General features: G+C 48.3%; 1 protein-coding gene across 3 annotated transcripts in view; it reads right to left on the reverse strand.

The window, feature by feature from the left end:
* nfia (nuclear factor I/A) overlaps nucleotides 1-17,752 on the reverse strand; it is a 31,263-nt gene extending 13,511 nt beyond the window's left edge. For 2 of the 3 annotated variants that reach the window (XM_077607885.1, XM_077607884.1), the window contains exons 1-3: nucleotides 17,532-17,752; nucleotides 5,208-5,555; nucleotides 4,936-5,116 (exon numbers count right to left, since the gene is read on the reverse strand). In XM_077607885.1, the coding sequence (XP_077464011.1) occupies nucleotides 4,936-5,116; nucleotides 5,208-5,555; nucleotides 17,532-17,627 (625 nt within the window). In that variant the 5' untranslated portion in view covers nucleotides 17,628-17,752. Of the gene's footprint in view, nucleotides 1-4,935; nucleotides 5,117-5,207; nucleotides 5,556-7,393; nucleotides 8,274-17,531 lie in introns of those variants that run through there. The other variant, XM_077607886.1, reaches the window with a different exon arrangement.
* Between the last annotated feature and the right edge of the window lie 1,384 nt (nucleotides 17,753-19,136).

Below are 19,136 nucleotides of genomic sequence, written 5' to 3' on the forward strand. Positions count from 1 at the left end.
TTTTTTTAAATGACATTTATATTTTCAAAATAGATCCCACCCACAATAATCTATGGCAGATAAAATGTGATTCATTTCAGTTAAAGGGCCTGCCTGCTTTTCTTTTCCTGTTTTTACTTTTTTTTTTCTTCTAATAGAGATCATCTCTGACAAGACAACGTGGCGTTCGTTAGCGAGCGAGCGCGCGTGCGTGCGTCTGGTTGTGTCCGCTAAACACCTTAGCGGGGATGAGGCGCCTCATCCTCAAAGCCAATTATGGCGGCGGGATTCCAACTTGGAGATTTCCGTCTGCTTGGGGGGGGGGGGATTGGGGGTCTAGGATAGGATAGGATTGGCTAGGATTAGGGAGCAACCGGCAGGAAGCTTTGGGAGCTGGCCGTCGCGGGTCATTCGGGGAAAATGGAATCAACCAATCCAGTGACCCACAAATGGCCCCAAACCAACAGGAAGTCATCTAGCAATAACCCCCAAATCAGAAGGAAGAGAGCGACCAACAGGAAATGACCACAAACGTCCTAACATCAACAAGATGTGTTACAAAATGTACAGGAACCTGAGCAGGAAATGCCCCATAATGTACAGGAAGAGAGCAATGAAAAGGTCATGACCCAGAAATGGCCCAAAGCCAACAGGAAGTGACCGGTAGACGCCCAAGCATCGACAGGAAGTGACCTGTAGACGCCCAATCATGGACAGGAAGTGGCATAAACAGAAAATGAGCCAGAAGAGCGAGGCTGGCCTGCCGGTCAAAGTTCATCCTGGGCCGCCGCGCTCCGATCGGATTTAGTGGCCGTGTCGCCGCTCATTAGTCAAGGGCTCATGGGGGCGGCGGCCCTCGGCCTCCGTCCAATCAGATTCCGGCGTAGCCATCTCTGGGACGTCCGTCAACGGCGTCCCGTCTGCCCTCCTCCTCCTCCCCCCAAAGCTAAAGCGGGTCGACGGCGGCGGTCCCGTGTCCTCCGCCGGCAAATTGGCCACACGCAAACCCATGAAATGGATCTATGAAAACAGCGGCAAGCGTTGGCCCGGGTTGCCCCGCATTTGCCCGCGTAGCCCCGCCTCCCTCTCACTTCCCGTTCCCGCTCGGTCTAAGCCCCTCCCCCCCAAGCCCACCGTGACTTTTTTTCCACAACACTTCCCGTTTCCAAACACGGATCCCGAAAAGCAGCGGGCGTCACGTTGGGCCGGCCACCCGACGACACATTCGCACACCCACACCGTGACACACACACACACACGTATGCACGCACACACATGCACGAACACACACCAACGCGCACAAGCAGGCGAGCATCCAATCGAATAATGACACACAAACGTTTCACGCACGCCATCCGTCAGACACGCAAACTAAACGGAAGCGGGTGCAGACACAAATCACTGCTGTGAAAACACCCCGAAAATCAAAAGTGCACACACACACACACACACACACACACACAAAACCCTAACCCAACACAAAAAAACATGCAAACCCTCTAACTAGAAATAGCCCCCATGTATTTATTTATTAACTTACTTATGACCTATCTATTTATGTCTAAAATGTCTTTTGCCGTGTCTGTATCCTCACCCCCTTGCTACTGTGACAACGAAATGTACCGAATACGGGATGAATCAAGTTATCCAATCCAATTCAATAATCAATGACCAATAAGATACAGGTGCACGTACAAAAGTGTGTATTTGCGTTGACTTGGACAGAAATGTTATCCCCTCTAAAGGAATGCAAAAGTCTTACTTGTGTGTGTGAAAAGACAGTAAAAATCAACGTACAAGCCCTTAGTAATACAGTGGTACCTCCACATACGAGCATTTGGAGATAAGAGTACAATTTGGAGCAAATCATGATCTGGAGATACCAGACAAATTTGGAGATACCAGAAAGCCAGGTGGCCAAGACACGAGAGGCTGTTCATCATTTGAGCGTAGCGCACTGTCTCTTTTGCAGCATCTCTTTCGTATAGAACAGATATCTACCAGCACTGGGCGGAGCTTTGCATTTTTTCACTGTTTTTTTTTGCAGTGCAAAAAGCGCCCCTCTCTCTCTGTACGCCCCCTCCCTCTTTGAAATCATTTTAGTACTATTAAATACATTTTAGTCATATTAAACCACTAGTTATGTGTTACTTTATGAATAGATGTCGAAATAGAAGAAATCAAACATTTTTTTCCAATCCAATCTCCTGTTTTGGGTGTTTTTTCAGAGGGTTGGAACCAATTCATTTGTTTTGAGTTCATTTCAAAGGGAAACGTTCGTTCGGGTTACGACAATATCGACGTACGAGCTCAGTCCCGGAACCAATTAAGCTCGTATTTTGACCTACCACTGTATTTCACAAAATGTAGCTTTTTATAAAGAGCAAGCCTTTCCACAATACTAGTGTCCTGCTAGTGCAATCAGTGGATTGGCGTCAGGTGCATCTTGTAGTCCAACCCCCGCTCCTTCAAGTTTGTCAGTCAACTCGGTCGCTGCTGGATGGCTTGAACGGAAAGCCGTTCCCTCCCCACCCACAGCGACCCAACCCACATCCATTCAATTTTGTCACCTATGTTTGTGCCGGATGGCTTGGAAAACAAAAAGCAGCCAGTTCAAGACTTTTTTTTTGACCTATTTCAAACATGAGCCATCAAAGCGCAAACTTTTGACCATTTTGACCCATTCAAGAGCGCCCTGATGAATGAATATTTCACGCATTTCATTCTACGCAGCGGTGTATGATGACAATAAAGGCTTTTGATTTGATATAAAGGCATAGCATCCCATAAGACTAGGCTTTCATTTCAAAGTATTCCACAAAATGTAGCTTTTCCTAAAGAGCAAGCTTTCCACAATACTAGTGTCCTGCGAGTGCAATCAGTGGATTGGCGTCAGCTGCTTCTCGTTTCAATCCAACCCCCGTTGCTTCAACTCTGTGTTCATTTCAATGAGTTTATGTTATATTACAATTCACATTCAGTCTCCCCCGCAAAACAAGCAGATACACACACAAACTCCAAAATACACATGCGCTAACACACACACAAAAAACATAAATTTAAACAATGACACCCCAAAAACACGTGCTGGCAAAATCCTACACAATAACACACACCAAGCACAAAAAAACCGCACACATGCACGTGAACCAAAAAAAAAAAAGACACCCACAAACTCACACAAAGGCACATGCGCAAAGAAAGATAAAAAAGTCAAGCCAAAAGACACAAGGCCATCTCCAAACACTCCATTCAAGTCCCACACACAAACACACAAACACACACACACATCTGACATCTGCTTTAGCCGTTAGCATCTTCCCAACAATTAAAAGAATCGATCGAGAGAGAGCGAAAAGCTCTTGCAGTGTGAGGCCCGCATCTAAATTATGAATAGCGCACGCAAACACACACACACACACACACACACACAAAGGAAGCCGCTCCTCCGATCCTCGTCCAATCAACTTTGACCCACGCACAGCAACACTAAAGCTGGGTCAGGGAGGGGCGGAGCAAAACACCTCAAGCGCTTCTTTCTCCTTCAGTCGCTAGCCGCCGGCCGCGGACAACAACGGGCGACCAATCCCGATGTCAGTCGGCCTACTGGAGCATTGGCCGTCACTCCACTCTCCCTCACTCCGGTACTCTCGTGAGAAGACCCGACGTGGCCCCTGGCAAGATGGCCGCCCCGAGGCCAAGTCGACGGAAGGACGGCAAAACGAAGTCGGAACCAACTTCTTTGGACTCGACGGCCACGGACGTCCGATCCGTTGGAAGGAAGAGGGTCGGCGCGGGTCGGCCGCCGGCCCTCCCGCTTCAAACGGATGGGACGTCTCCTCGATTCGCTGCATCGGCAAGGAAAGAGCCGACGCGGCCCTGACCAAGACGGCCGCCGCAAGGCAACGTTCCCGTGCAAGTCAACGCAAAATGGATGGGGACAAACAGCCTTGGCCTCCCTCCTTCCTTCCTTAATCCCATCTGGCCTCTAGTGGTCCAACTTTTCCCACAATCCCCCCCTCCCATGCCGTCCGTCCTCTACGAGTAAGCGGAGGTGAGATGGGACGCGGCGGCGGCGGCGCCGGTGGCGACACTTGCTGAAGTCAGCGAACGCCCCACCATGCATCATGTTTACCGACTGTCACTTCCTAAATTGTTCCTCTGCCGGGCCGGACGGGGGTTTCGGCGAGGGGGGGGGGGGGGGGGGGGGGGGGGTGAACTTGTCCGTCAGCCGTCTCCCTCGGGGTGGCCCGGAGGCGGTCCTAAAGAGGATGCCATCCATGGGATCAACAGATGGCCCCGCCGGCGCCCCCAAACGACAGGAAGTCAACCAGAAATGTGGCGGTACGGTAGTGGATTGGACGCCTGGCGCCGTCAAGGGCATTTCAAGAATGGAGACACCACTCGCCTGGAAAGCATGCAAGGCGGCGTTGACCCGAGGAGGAGGGCGGGGCCAAATGAATTGCTCTGCGGATCATTACGACGAGGAGGAGGAGGAGGAGGAGGAGGAAGGAGGACCTGTCCTACCTGCGTCGAGCTGACTCAGCAGCTGCGCTCAGTCCATCCGTCTAATGGACGGACGGAGGGACGGACGCACGGCGGCGGCGGCGGTGGCGGCAGCGAACCCAATTTCATTAGCGGGAAGCCCGCATTGACCCCCGGCGTCCTTGCGCGGAAAACCCCGTCCGTCAGCGGGACGGACATTTCTTTGTCCTACAGAGTGGCCCGTCGCCGGCGCTTTACGGCACGTGGACCACGGACGGACTACACGGGAATCGAGCGCGCGGCACCTGGACCCAGGCTCCCCTCTGCCCCTCCCCCGGTCAAATCAGCGGTTGCATTTTCCTCAGGTGACGTTTTCAATCCATTCCCGTCCATTTTGGCATTTCCCGAAATGGGAACAACGGACGGCAGGTGCTTTTCCCGAATGGCGGCGGCGGCGGCGGCGAGACTGACCGGCGGGGACAAAGTAGGCCAGGTAGAGGTCCAGCTCCTTGACGGAGACGCCGATGTGGCGCGGCTGGACGCAGAGGCCCGGGTTGGCGCAACGGGGCGACTTGACCAGTCGCTCGCCGTCCGTGCTCTCCAGCGGGACGCCCTTGAAGAGGATGACCATGACCAGGTCCAGGCGCCAGACCTGACAAAGTGGAGGTTAGGTGGTTTCCTTTCCGGACAGTGGGCGTGGCCTGTGGCAACCGCCTCACCGCCCCATCCACTCACTCACTCACCTTATCGGCCTGTCGCAAACAATCGATGCGGCGCATCTTTCCCTTCTGGTCCGGGTTGGAGAGGACGCAGCAGGGCGCCTTCTTGCCCGTGACGGAGAGCACAAAGTCCTCGCGGAACTCGGGGCGGATGTCCTTGCGCAGCTTGGCCAGCAGGCGCGAGGCCCACTTCTGCTTGACCTCGGCCTTCTCGCCCAGCAGCTCGTCCTTGGCCGCCCGCTCCTCCTCCTTGGACATGCGCTTCTCGTGCTTCTTGAAGTACTTCCTCTTGCGGGCCTGCAGGTTGAACCAGGCGTAGGCGAAGGCGCGCACCTGCGGCAGCAGCGCCTCGATGAACGGGTGGAACTCGTCCTGGACAAAAGAGACGGAGACGGAGAGGAAAAATCAACACGGATCCCATCGTTTGTCTAGAAAAGAACGACAAAGCGTGACCACTGGCGGCGGCCATCTTGCTAAGGGCCACCGGACCGATCTCGAGTCGACGTCCAATCCCTTTTAAGCGGGAGATATTTGGGGTGGCGCCCAACGACCGCTTCCGACGAATTGGACGTCTATGGCCGTCCGGGGCGGACCGGCATTGTGAAAAAGCACCAAAGTTGGCGGCCAATTAGAGTGTCAAAGTCGGGAAACGGGAATGTTGGAATGCGGCCTCCACGCACGCACGCACGCACACACACGAGCGTGTTGTGGGATTTAGAAGAGCAACGCGTCTGCTTGGAACGCCGCCAACATGGAACAATGTGTCGTTGTGTCGTATCAAGGCCCGCCGCTCAAGTGTGTGTGTGTGTGTGTGTGTGTGTGTGTGTGTGTGTGTGTGTTCAGATGGGGGGGCGGTGCCCAAAATGGGGTGCGCAGCTGGCTCTCTGATGCTAACACGGTTAGCTTATTTAATGCGTTGTGTGGGTTGGGGGGGGGCAGTGGGGGGAGTGGGGGGGTTCCCCGTCATTAACTCCCCGACCGGCAGCTGGTTTCGATGCCATTTTCAAGGGGTGCCGGATTTTGACGTCTGGCGCCTTCCAAACGCCAAAAAACAAAGAGGACACCATCGCTTTGGTTTTTAAGAGAGAAATAAAGACGTCCAATCCATTTGGGTTGGGAGAGGCCAATCATTTTGGATCACTGTACATTTTGGGCCATTCTAGGGCCACTTCCTGTTTGTTAATCAATTTGTGTGTGTGTGTGTGTGTGTGTGTTGGAGCAATAGGGTTTGGGTTATTGATCCATTTTTTTTGCGGCGTGCCCCAAAAATTGGAAGAAAAAAAAAACATAACAATGATGACTATCCTATCATATTCCTGCTATATTTTGTGCCAAAATATAGCGATGGAGGAATGAAAAGATTGTGAATTGGATCATTTGGACAATTTTTACGTTCACCGACAACACACACACACACACACACGCTCATGCAAATAGATCAAATACAATTTAAAAAACAAGCTCCTTTGTTTTTTGTCTTGTTGCTTGACCCTCTGAGTTTTTATTTTATATTGATTGAGCTCGCCTACAAACCCCTTACACACGCGGTATGGTGTTTTTTTTTTAAATTATTATTATTGCCAATCAATAGCCATCAATATTGTCAAGAAAAGAAAATAGTCAGTAATAATAATAATAATAATGACGAGAAAAATGTTTTTTTTTTGACGTTTTCTTTTTCTGACATTGTTTCCGTCCACATCCAAAAATATGCAAATGAATTTAATTTGGGTTTAATTTGCAAACGCTAGCATTAAGTCCAAATAGGAACTCCATCTTTTTTTAAATTGGCTAACTGAATATGTCTCCATGTTCTATAAATATATTGTAATTACTCCAAATCCTCGCGTGATTAAATGAGATTAGACTGAATTTAAACGCTTGGTGTTTTGATCAAAACTCTTTTGAACGATGAGGGCAATAATCCGGTTCGTTTATTATAATTATTTTGTAAACACGAGATGTTGGATTTGGTTAAAAAAAAAAAAAAAAAAAAAAAAATCATTTCTCAGAAGTGATATAATTAAGATGATGATGGATTATAAAATGATCGTAAAAAAGAGATTTCGTCGGAATAAAACTTTTTTTAGATCCATTTGACGTCTCCCCAATGTCCACTGTTTCGACTCGCTCAGCTCGCGCGCGCGTGCGCGTCAACTTTGTCGGAGTTGGCTCCTCTGCAGAAGTTAGCAACGCGTGCGTGCACGTACCTGCGTGAGACAAAGCGGCGAGTACATGGCTGTCTGTCAGGCCGTGCGCGTGCGCGTGCGCGTGCGCGTGTGCGCAGGCGTGCAGGCGTCCGTGAGTGACGGCGAATACGCGCTCGGTTTTGGCTCGTCTGGTCCGGTCTGGTCTGTTCTGTTGTGGTCTCACATTTCCCGGCGGCGGCGGCGAGCGTCCCCGGCCGCCGGCCGTCTTTGGACGAGGAGAAGAAGAAGAAGACGAAGACGAAGACGAGGACGGGGGGGCTGGGCGGAGCCGTTACAGGTCCGCCGCCGCCGGCGTCGCCGTCCGAGTGTCATGTTGTCCCGAGAGTCCAAAGTGCGGTGACGGGGAAACCCGGTGGCTGTACTCGTGCTGCTGCTGCTGCTGCTGCTGCTGCTGGTCCTGGTCCTGGTGTTGCTTGTGCTGCTGGTCCTGGTTCTGGTCCTGGCATTGATCCCGGTCCCGGTCCTGGTGGCGAAGGCGACGGCGAGACCAGAGCGACGGAAGCGCGAGGTCCCGAAGCCGCATGTCTTCGCCGTCGCCGAAAGCGGAAACGAGTCAGTCGGTTCGGAACTGGAACTTTCGAACCCGAGCCGCTCCCTCCGGGCGGGCAGGTTTCCCCTGTTGGGCTTCCTCTTGGTTTCCCGCTCGGACTTGGCTTCGTCGTCGTCGTTGTCGCCCCCTTCGGCGTCTTCCGGCGTCTTCCGGCGTCTTCCGGACGGCCGGAACGTACGTCCGTTTGGCTTCGCTCTCTCGGCTCACTCGTTCGCTCGGTACCGACCGGACGAGCTGAGCTGACTGAAGCCTCCGCGCACAGCACAGCCCGACTCATCCCACACACACACACACACACACGCGCGTGCGCACTCACTCGGTTTATCGATCTCATGCGGACGCGCGAACACGAGCGAGCGAGCGAGCGAACGAACGAACGAGTGTGCCCGCGCACGCGCGCGTGTGTGTGTGTGTGCGTTGACGTTCGCCACAAAAGTGCGTCAAGTCGGGTCAAGCCGGGCCAGGTCGCCACTTTGGCCCTTTTTTCCACTTCCGGTCCAAGTGGATGTCACGTCGTCGACGTTGATTTTTGGTGTTATTGACGCGTTTGAAGGAAGAAAATGTTCTTCGAAAGCCACCTGCTTTCTCCTTGGCTTCCTGTTTACAGTCACGTGGTGGCGTGACGTCATGGCCCGGTCTGGCCTATCGGATGCGTCCCTTCCTCAGCTCAGCTCACCTCCGAAAAGCGGCCGCTTCGGACGTCCGCCGCCGTCCGATCCGGTGAGACCGGCTCACTTCAACGGAGGGCAACCTTGGTGACGTTCATTGCTTGGATTCCGTTTGACGGTGAAAGACGTCCAATCCATTTTGAAAGGCAATGAACTTTTGAACCGAGTGGGTGGGTGTAGATGGAAATCAATTTGCTTTGAAAATAAAATCATCTTTTGGGTTCTTTTACAATCTTTTTTCATGATTTGATTGTTTATATATTTTAGCTTGAAAGGGAATGTTTTTCCTGTACGGGGTAGAACTACAATTCACTGCAAAAATCATATTGTAAATTGAATCCAATTCATTTCGGACTTGATAAATGATCAGCTAAGATTCATTTCAGAAGATCCATCTAGTTCCTTCAACATAAATGCTTCTTGAATCCTCATTTTAAATGACAAAACCCGAATTCTTCAATGGATACAATCATAATAATCGCCATGCATTGTTAAGGACGTTTACCTTAACAATTGACCTTTTCATTTACCTTACCTGAAAATCATTTTTCTTTAAGAACAACAAAGCGGAATCACGTTACTTGGTAGAAATTCCCAAAGAATTGAGATTGAACTAGATTCAAAACAAAGAAAAGGTGCGTTACTTCGACGCAGCTGCCTTCTATTATTAACATCTGATTTAGGAATGAGTACAAAAAAAACAATTTCAAAAAAGGGGAAATGACTCTAATCCATTGTAAGGTCAATTTGGTGGATCAACGTCACGAGTGGCAATGTAGCCCAAAAAGAAATGAAAGTGATGTCGCCATGGAGACCAAGGAGTTGGCGCGCACGCGCTGGGCCCAAAAGCCGCTTTTTCGGGGGCTCCCGCGGAGGAGGCGCCGACGGGCTGGAGCCGCGCCAACGCCCGCCACGGCTCCCAGAGAAAATAAGGTCACCCTAAGGTGGGGGATCGGGGGGCTAGCTAAGAACAAACAAACAAAACAAAAAAAAACGTCCAAAACGTCAAAAACGACAACGTCCATTCGTTCCAATCCAAATCTTCTCGTATCGCCTCTACAAATCGCCCGTCGGCACGCCTTTTGCCCCTCCCCCGGAGAACCGGATCGCCGGCAACCCCCCCAAAAAAAACTCCCGACATTCCCCTTAGCAAACAAAGCGGGCCCTTTTGCGGCCATTTTGGCTCACTGAAATCCAAGCCACGTGGCAGCCATTTTGGCTCCCCGGCTGTCGAGCGAGTGCTTCTTTTCTATGGTCACATGGTCCAATCTCCTTGCAATTGGGGGAGTCGGCCGGCCCATCGGTGGGCGTCGGCTTAAACGGGCTCACCGATGGCCACGTCGCGGGACCCATTGTTTGGGTATTTTTCACCCAGGGTCAAAACGGGAACAGATGGCCGGCCGACCGTTGGCGCCGCCCAAAGAGGACGGATAGACAGACGGACGGACGGACGGACGGATTGACGGACGGATAGACAGACAGACGGACGGACGGACGGATTGACGGACGGCAACCTGCATTTCATTGATGCGTCACGCTCACACAGACACGTAGTTTCAAAGGCAATATTGACAAGCCATCATGGATGGCTTCCATTGGTCAAAAGAGAAGTGACGGTCAATCCCGTCCACAAAGCGACGTTGTTTGGCCGCCAATCAAGCCCGAAAGGACCTTTCTCGGACCCTACCGAGATGGCCACCCTGAAAGTCAAGCTGTCAACATTCAAATGGCTTATTTCCAAACGCCCAAAAGCATTTGGACGGATCCCCAAGCGTGTCTGCCAGTGCCTGCCTGCCCTCCCTCGACGTCCAATTTACTTCAAGTCAGAAAAAAATGAATCAAGAAATGAGCCATTCCATTTTTTTTAGGTTCTTGGGCCCTCCTGCCCTGTTTATTTGACCACTTTCACCATTTTTAACATGCTCTTCCTATTTTTTCAGGTCTTTAGGCACAATTGCTCCATTTTTCACAGGTTTTGTCCATTTTCTTCCGTCGATTCCGACGGAAGAACGGGAGGAAAAGTTTGTAGGATGCCAGGCAGGCTTTCCTTTCCCATGGAGAGTAAAGAGCAACAGACGTACTAACGCCTCCCCCACCTCGCCTCGCATCTGAAGGCAAGACACCTGGCAGATGTTGCCGTGAAAACAAAACGCAGCTGGAAGAAACAAACAGCTGTACGCACACACACACACACGTGCACACACGTGCACATACACACACACATATTGTCAGTCCGTCCATCAGACAGCTGGACGTTGCGCATTTGACTAGAACGCTGCACGCTGGACACAAAAGGACAAAATCTGGCCGGTGACGTTTGGACTGTCGGGAGACGCTAAGCCAGATCATCCTACAAAATACTCCTTTTCATGTTGATAAATACAAACATTTTGAAATAGATCAAAATCCAAATCCTAAACAAATGATAGTCCATAAAGGGGTTTAAAATGAGAGAATGATCAATATAAATGAAATCAGAAAATGTCTATTTTCAAAGTCTACAGGAAGCCAGAAGGGACATTTTCTAGTTCATTTTAGAAAACATGTTCAAATAAATACAAATTCATGTGAAGAAATATTGGATGGCCAGCACTCATGCAATTGATCAAAGCTCGAGCTTGCATCGTCAGGATAATGTCACCCTCTAGTGGCCCATGTCACTCATTACAGCTGCGCGTTGAGCTCAACATCCAGCCTCTCTCTCTCTCTCTCTCTCTTTCTCTCTTCTCTCTCTCTCTCTCTCTCTCTCTCTCTCTCTCTCTTTCTCTCTCTCTCTCTTTCTCTCTCTCTCTCTCTCTCTCTCTCTCTCTTTCTCTCTCTCTATCTCTCTGTCCGCCGAAAAGTAATTTAAATGTTTTTTTTTCTGAAATGTTCCCGATAATTTATATATTTGTTCATGTATTTATTTATTAACTTACTTATGACCTATCTATTTCTGTCTAAAATGCCTTTCCTATTCCTGCATCCTCACCCTCTTGCTACTGTGACAACGAAATTTCCCGAATACGGGATGAATAAAGTTATCCAATTTAATCCAATCCAATCCAATAACCCTAAAATAGTGACTGAAAGAGATTCAAAACGTATACATTTCTTCAAAGGGTACAGGGATATATTTTTTCAAAAAAGGACAAAGGACCTAAAAGGCCCCAAATCCACAATGAACAGGAAGTAACCTAGAAATGCCCTAAAATCAACAGGAGATGATCCAAAATGACCACCTAACGCCCTTAAAACTTGTACGGGAGGCGCCCCGTGCGTGCCCAGAAAAAGCGGCAAACTCTACAGGAAGTGAACAGGAAGTGACCCGGCTCCAACAGGAAGTGACCCGTAGTTACGGTTCAAACTAAGACGGAAGAGACTTAAAGTGAACTCGTTTGGAGCAATTGACTTAAACTACAAAGTGGCTATAAACTCTCGTCTTTCTGCGCCATTGACGACATTAGACGTGCAAAAAAAAAAAAAACCTCCACCGGTACCCGATAAGGGGTTAAAAGAAAACCTTGGCTAGCTTAGGATGTTCCTAGTCAAACAGGTCACGTCCTTTCCTCTCCCTCCCACGTGGTAACTTATTTCCGCAGTTTTAACGAGAAGCACATGGATCGATCGCCGGAAGGCCGGTCGGTCGGTCGGTCGGTCGGTCGGTCGGCCCACCCGCTTGCTCGCTAACCCACAAGCTAACGACGGCAAGCGGCCACCCCGATCCGGTCCTCGTCAGCTCCCCGGAATTCTGAACCCATCTTTCCTTCTCATTTTGGAGCCTTTATGGGCACCAAAACCCCATTTCAAGCGCTTGAGCCGACCTAGAAAGCGGCGAAGGAGAGGGGGCGGGGTTCCGCAGGTGAGCTGGGGGGCGGGGCTTATGGGAACAAGAGGCCGCTCTCAGCGGGGGTCCCCTCGGGTCCACGCAAAGAGGGGAGGGGAGGGGAGGGCATGGGAGGTATTGCGTTGCACCCATTCCAGCGCGTCACCCGACACCGCGTCGGCGGCGTCGGCGGCGTCGGCGGGGAATTCGCCTCCGACTTTTCAAATTCTCTCACTGACGGACATACACGTCCAATCGACGAGAAGGGCAGGGTTCTTCCGGGATGGGCGGCGGTCCAATGGAGCCACTAATCTGCCAATGATGAGCCGACAAGTAACAGTTGGGGAAAAGTAGAGCTTGCCAAATTGTACTCTGACAACAAACAGTTGGGGGAAAACTAGCTTGCCAAATTGTGCGTTGACAAGTAACAGGCGCCACACACTGGCGGCTGCCAAATGACCATCCGACAAGTGCCAATGACCAAACTGCCATTGGACCACCGTCATTCCACCCATTCATCTGCCAACAAGTAGCCAAAGGAAAAAAAGCACCCTGCCAAATTGTGCGCTAGCAAGTCACGAGTGAGCAACAAGCCTGCCTGCCAAATTGTGATCCAACCACAGACAAAAGCGCCCAATTAGCAGCCAAGCCACCCATACCAAAGGACAAAACATCCAGTCAAATGTTGACCCATCACCAAAATAACCCGCCAAGTTGTGATTGGACCAGCTCATCTGACAAACGACCAGCCAACAAACAACACCAATACATTGCCAAATTGCGAGAAAGACAAACTAGGCCACATGTGTCAAAGTGGCGGCCCGGGGGCCAAATCTGGCCCGCCGTATCATTTTGTGTGGCCCGGGAAAGTCAATGATGAGTGCCTTGTGACTTTCTGTTTTAGGATCAAATTCAAATGAAGGGTATAGATCAGACATGGGCAAACTACGGCCCGCGGGCCATATACGGCCCGTTAGGCCTTTTAATCCGGCCCGCCGACGTTGTCCATTTTTTAATGTATTTTTTATTTTATTTTTTTGCGGTGAAAATACAGGAAATCATTGGATGAACCGCATGAGCAATTCTGCCGTCGGTTTTGTGATTTTGGAAAAATTGACTGGCTTGTGTCATTTCCTTTAGTCCTTTTTTTCTGTTTATGTTTCATATGTACTGTTAACCGATGCACTTTTTATATGTATCGTATCTCGTTACATGGCCCTTAGCCTTTGTGCTTTTCTTTCGCCAATAAATTGAATTGAATTGAATTGTGCTGACCCGGCCCACCCGCCTGTCAAATTTTTAAAGTCAATGTGCCCCCCCCCCACCCCCCGGGCCCAAAAGTTTGCCCAACCCTGGGTTAGATGTATATAAAATTTCCTGATTTTCCCCCTTTTAAATCAATCATTGTCATTTTTTAATCCATTTTTTTTCTGTGTTTTTAGTTCACAAATCATTTTGTAAATTCTAAAAATATATTTAAAAAAATCTAAAATAAACATGGTTTTAGATCGATAAAAAACGGAATATTGAGGGCTTTTAATCCAGTTATTTAATCCATTTATTAAAAAAAACCGAAATATTCTATCTAAAATGGTCCGGCCCACGTGAAATCAAGTTGACGTTAAAGCGGCCCGCCCGCCAACCAAGCCGAGTCTGACACCCCTGGAACAGACCATCAAAATGCTAGCCGACGGCTAACGGGTGACGCTAACCTCGGGTATATTCCGTGAAAAGATGACTCAAGCAATACATACACATTTTATTAAATCCGTTTTTTTCAAGTGGTCTATTTTTTGACTTTGTATATGAGCACGTTTTCCATGAGTACTTTAGTTGGTCATATTATTTTGAACTGATGCTATTTGGACAATTTGGGTCTACTTGACTGATGAAATTGTTTCAAAAAAAGAACCACTCTGGAACTTCAACTCACAACCACCCTCCCCCCCCTCATTCGTGTGTTGGAGGATTAAATGAGGAAGCAGCTGTAGTGGGGGGGGGGGGGGGGGGTGCCAGGTTGGACCGGGCGCCCGCCACGGGCCTCTCCAAGGTGACCCCCCCCCCAGAAAAAGCTGGCGTCAACATCTGCACCCAGATGCCCTACTGACCGCCATCAGGCAGGCAGGCGGGCGGGAGCATAATAACCCCCCCCCCCCCCGACCCAGGTGGGGGGGTTGGACGACTGAGCGTCCAAGCGCTATTCTAGAGGCCAGCTAGTCAAACGCACGCCATGTTTCACGGCGCCGCCAAACAGCTGCTTGTCCCGTTTTTTTTTTCCCAGGAGGGCCACATCCATGTGTAGGGGTCAGGGGGCGGGGTCAGGATACACGTGTACGTGGTGTGCGTGGTCTACGTCCCGCCATCGTTAGCTCCAGGGCGCTTAGCGGAAATGGACAAGGAGTCGCGCGTCTCGCCGTGTTAAGGGCAAGTGAAGCGGAAGAAGTGTCCAAAATGAAAGAAAAGTTCGCCGTTAGCCGCAAGAAGTGACGGAGAAATGCCCCCAAATCAACAGGAAGTCAGTCGGAGATAACTCAAAATGAACGGAGTGCGGCGATAACAACAGAAAGTGACATTGCATGCCACCAAATCAAAAGGAAGTGAATGTGAAATGAGCAAAAAGCAACAGGAAGTGACACGGAAATGTTCCCAAATCAACAGGAAGCCAGCCCCTACAAACAGGGAGTTTAATGAGCAAGCAATAGCTCTAAATCAACAGGAAGTGGGTTTCCCCCAAAATCAAGAGGAGATGAGCTGTGTCGTTTGGATGGTAACGCTTTCAAAATAAAAGTAGCAAGTGCGCCGGTATCAACAGGAAGTGACCTAGAAATGTCCCCAAATTCAGCAGGAAGTCATCTAACGATACCAAATGGAAGTTCATGACAAGAGCAAAATGAGTGACTTGTTCTATAATGGGTTAAAAAAAAAAACTAAAACAACAACAACACCATGTTGTCATTAGCATTAGCATAGCAACAGAGGTCATTTTAGTTCCAAAACGGAGCACGTCAACATCTGGCCTAAATCGTGCTTTCCCATTTGTTTAATTGAACGATTTAACGTGATTAGCGTAGGAAAGAAAAGGCACCATTAAACTCGACTCATGCATTAAAAGTCAAATGGGATTAAATGACAAAATAATAATAATAATAAAACATTCTTGTCGCTCACATGTTTTTTAGATTCAAATATTGTCCTGTATACTTTAATATTCTGCTTTTTTATGCATTTTGTTAAATGTCAAGTGCTTCATTTTTTAAAAGAATATTGCAATGCAAAGAATAACTTTAGAAAATAATGATTTGATCATTCAAGGAAATCTGTTTTTTATTATTGAATTCAATTATTCATCATTAAATGATTTTTAAACAGGGGCGAAGACTCATAGACGGTTTTTATTTGAGTTGAACTGTTATATTAGACCAAAAATAATCTTTTTTTTTTACACACACAAAAAAAACATAAACATATTTGAGGTGGGGTGGGGGGGGGCTGGTTTTTGTCCGGGTCTCAGGTCTCGGAAGTTGATGCAGACGGTTTTAATCCCGCAATTTCCTGACGGCTAATCTCGCTAACATGGAGATTTTTTTTCTCCCCGGCGGCCAATCAGCGTCCACTTGCAGACGACGTGCACGTTTCAACAAATAAAACAAACCACATACATACACACACACACACACACACACACACACACACACACACACACACACACACACACACACACACGTTGGGCCAGGTTTCAATTTCATCAGGATTTAAAAAAATGATTTATGGATCGATCCTATTTTTAAAATGACATCAAAAAGTGTTAATTTTTTTATGCGAACGAGTGCGGGGAGTTTTTCTATTTCAATTTCAGTCATTTGAAAGGCATTATTAATTTCGGATGATATTTTTCTTTTTTTTCGAACATTGCTGCGAAATAATAATAATAATGTTAATTCTATAAAGCCGGAATTGGCATTTGTTCTTATTTGATTCATCTCAAGATGCCAATAATTTTACGCGTTGGAAAATGATGACCGATAAACAAATAAAAAACATTGGAGTCAGTTTATGTACAAATATTGAACTAGAAATTAAAACCATATTGACATGAACATAAAGTAGTATTTTATGACCCCGTTGACAGCAAAATGCGATGACATAATAATAATAATAATAAATAGTACATAAAAGCAAACGGGAAAACTGCCTGTAATATTTGATATAAAAAAACAAGGACTGACAATAACTCTAAAATATAATAAATCGCAGTCATATTTTTATACTATTTGTGTAGTACATACATGCGTATACTTGAATTATTTTAACCTATAGAAATGTACATTTACGTTGAAATAAAATGTAAACGCTCATAAACATGAAACATTTCTTCTCAAATGTCACATTTATGGAAAATAATTCATCGCTGTCAAATCAAGCGGAATTAAATCCTCCATATAATAATATAAAGATTTATACGAATGATATTAAAGTGACATTTTCAATTTTAAAATATATCCATTTAATGGCTCATATTTCAGGATGGATTTAGTCTTAGTTTGAGAAGAAAACAAAACTCCAATATTCGTATGATTAAAAAAAATAAGTAATAAGCACGAGTGAATCATTTTTCTAACATCAAAATTCGTTTCCATTTCAAGTCAAATGATTCCGAAAATATTTTGGAGATGTTAAAAAGCAAAATGGTCGTTATGAGCAAATACTGGAATCAAATAATCATCACGAAATAGAAATATAATGATAATAACAACAACCTTTTCAAGTGGTTTTCTGACTTGACGGCGATGGATGTCCATTCCATTTGAACTGGAAAGCTTGACCGCTTCCAGTTTAAATGGATCGGACGTCTATCGCCGTCAAAGCAGCGAACGAACTCATCGAACTTTTGTTTCTTCTTCATTTTTTTTCTTCTTCAAAACAGGGCCTATTTTGTGTCCGATTCCAAGTTTGGCCAAGTTTCCCGTCGGCCCACTCCCTCCAAAGTACGCGCGCGTGCCCGGGTAATGTCCGGCGTGCGCGTGCTCGTCCGTCCGGCCCTTTGCTTTTGGTCTGGCGCTCGCTCGCTCGCGCACGCGCACGTACCCGCTCGCGTTCGCATTCGCATGTACTCACCATCCACCAGGTTCTGGCCGAGATGTCGTAACACAGCTGCCATTTGACGGAACCTTCCGCGCTTTTTCCCGCCATGGCACCGCCGAGCAACCTCATGTGTGCGCGCGCTCGACGCGGGAGGGCCAAGTAATGGACGGGCAGCACATGCGCGCGCGCGTTCGTGCGTGACAGTCGGCGGCGGCGGGAGAGGAAGACGCGCCAGGCAGGCAGGCAGGCAGGCAGGCAGGCAGAACAGCCGGAGCCAAAAGATGAAGATGAAGATGAGGAGGAAGGATGAAGCCCAGGAAGTCGTCAGCCGGCAAGGTGAGACGGCGACACGCCCCCTCCTGACCCAAGCCCCGCCCACAAAGTCAACCATCCACCCACCCACGCATGCGGCAGGCAAACACGCCACTGGACAACATGGAGCCCGAACCCAAACAATCACAAACACAACCAAATAATAGAAACCAACACACAAAAATATATCACTTGTTCCAAATATGACGTGGACACACACTGACACACACTCACGCACACACATAATGCCGGTGAATGCTCTCCAATTGACGATTAGGGCGTTTCTGGGTCACTTTCTGGTCAGTGGAGACGTCCTGTTGATTTTACAGATCACTTCCTGTTGGTTTCACATCTCTTTTGGTACAATTTGGGTCATTCTGGGTCACTTCCTGTACATTTTGCTTCATTTCCTGTGGATTTTAGGACATTCTCAGGTCGCTTCCTGTTGGTTTCACATCATTTTTGGTACAATTTGGGCCATTCTGGGTCATTTCCTGTACATTTTGCTTCATTTCCTGTTGATTTTAGGACATTTTCAGGTCGCTTCCTGTTGGTTTCACATCACTTGATACAATTTGGGCCATTCTGGGTCACGTCCTGTACATTTTGCTTCATTTCCTGTGGATTTTAGGACATTCTCAGGTCGCTTCCTGTTGGTTTCACATCATTTTTGGTACAATTTGGGCCATTCTGGGTCACTTCCTGTCCATCTCGGAGAATTTACGGGTCACTTCCTGTACATTTTGCTTCATTTCCTGTGGATTTTAGCACATTCCCAGGTCACTTCCTGTTGATTTTGCATCACCTCTTGTACAATTTGGGGCATTGCCGGATCACTTCCTGTCCATCTCTGAGCATTTACGGGTCACTTTCCGTTTCATGGCTTCCTGTGCTATTTGGCGCATTTCCGCTCACTTCCTGTACATTTTGAGCTATTTCAAGGTCACTTCCCACACCATTTGGGCCATTTTGGGGTCACTTCCTGTACAATTTGGATTCTGTGCATTTGATATCATTTCTATTTGGCATTTGTCGTTCACTTCAAGGGTCACTTAGGGAGCATTTGGGGACCACTTCCTGGTTGGCTGCCAACGGGATGTGGGCAACAAATTCACTTTTGGGTGGCCTTCTTCTTCTTCCTTTTACTGTACTTCAGCATCCCTTCAAATGCATTTGGGGGGGGGGGGTTCTCCAGAGTGGCTTCCTGTATATTTTGCAGGATTTCTGCTGTGAAATGAGTGAAAAGGAGCCGCGTTAGCCACGGCGGAAGCGTGGCTAGCGCACAGAGCTCCCATTGTGCTAACGGAGCAGGAATGCGATAGCGCT

This window comes from Stigmatopora argus, chromosome 8 (assembly GCF_051989625.1).
Source record: "Stigmatopora argus isolate UIUO_Sarg chromosome 8, RoL_Sarg_1.0, whole genome shotgun sequence".
Taxonomy (NCBI): Eukaryota; Metazoa; Chordata; class Actinopteri; order Syngnathiformes; family Syngnathidae; genus Stigmatopora; species Stigmatopora argus.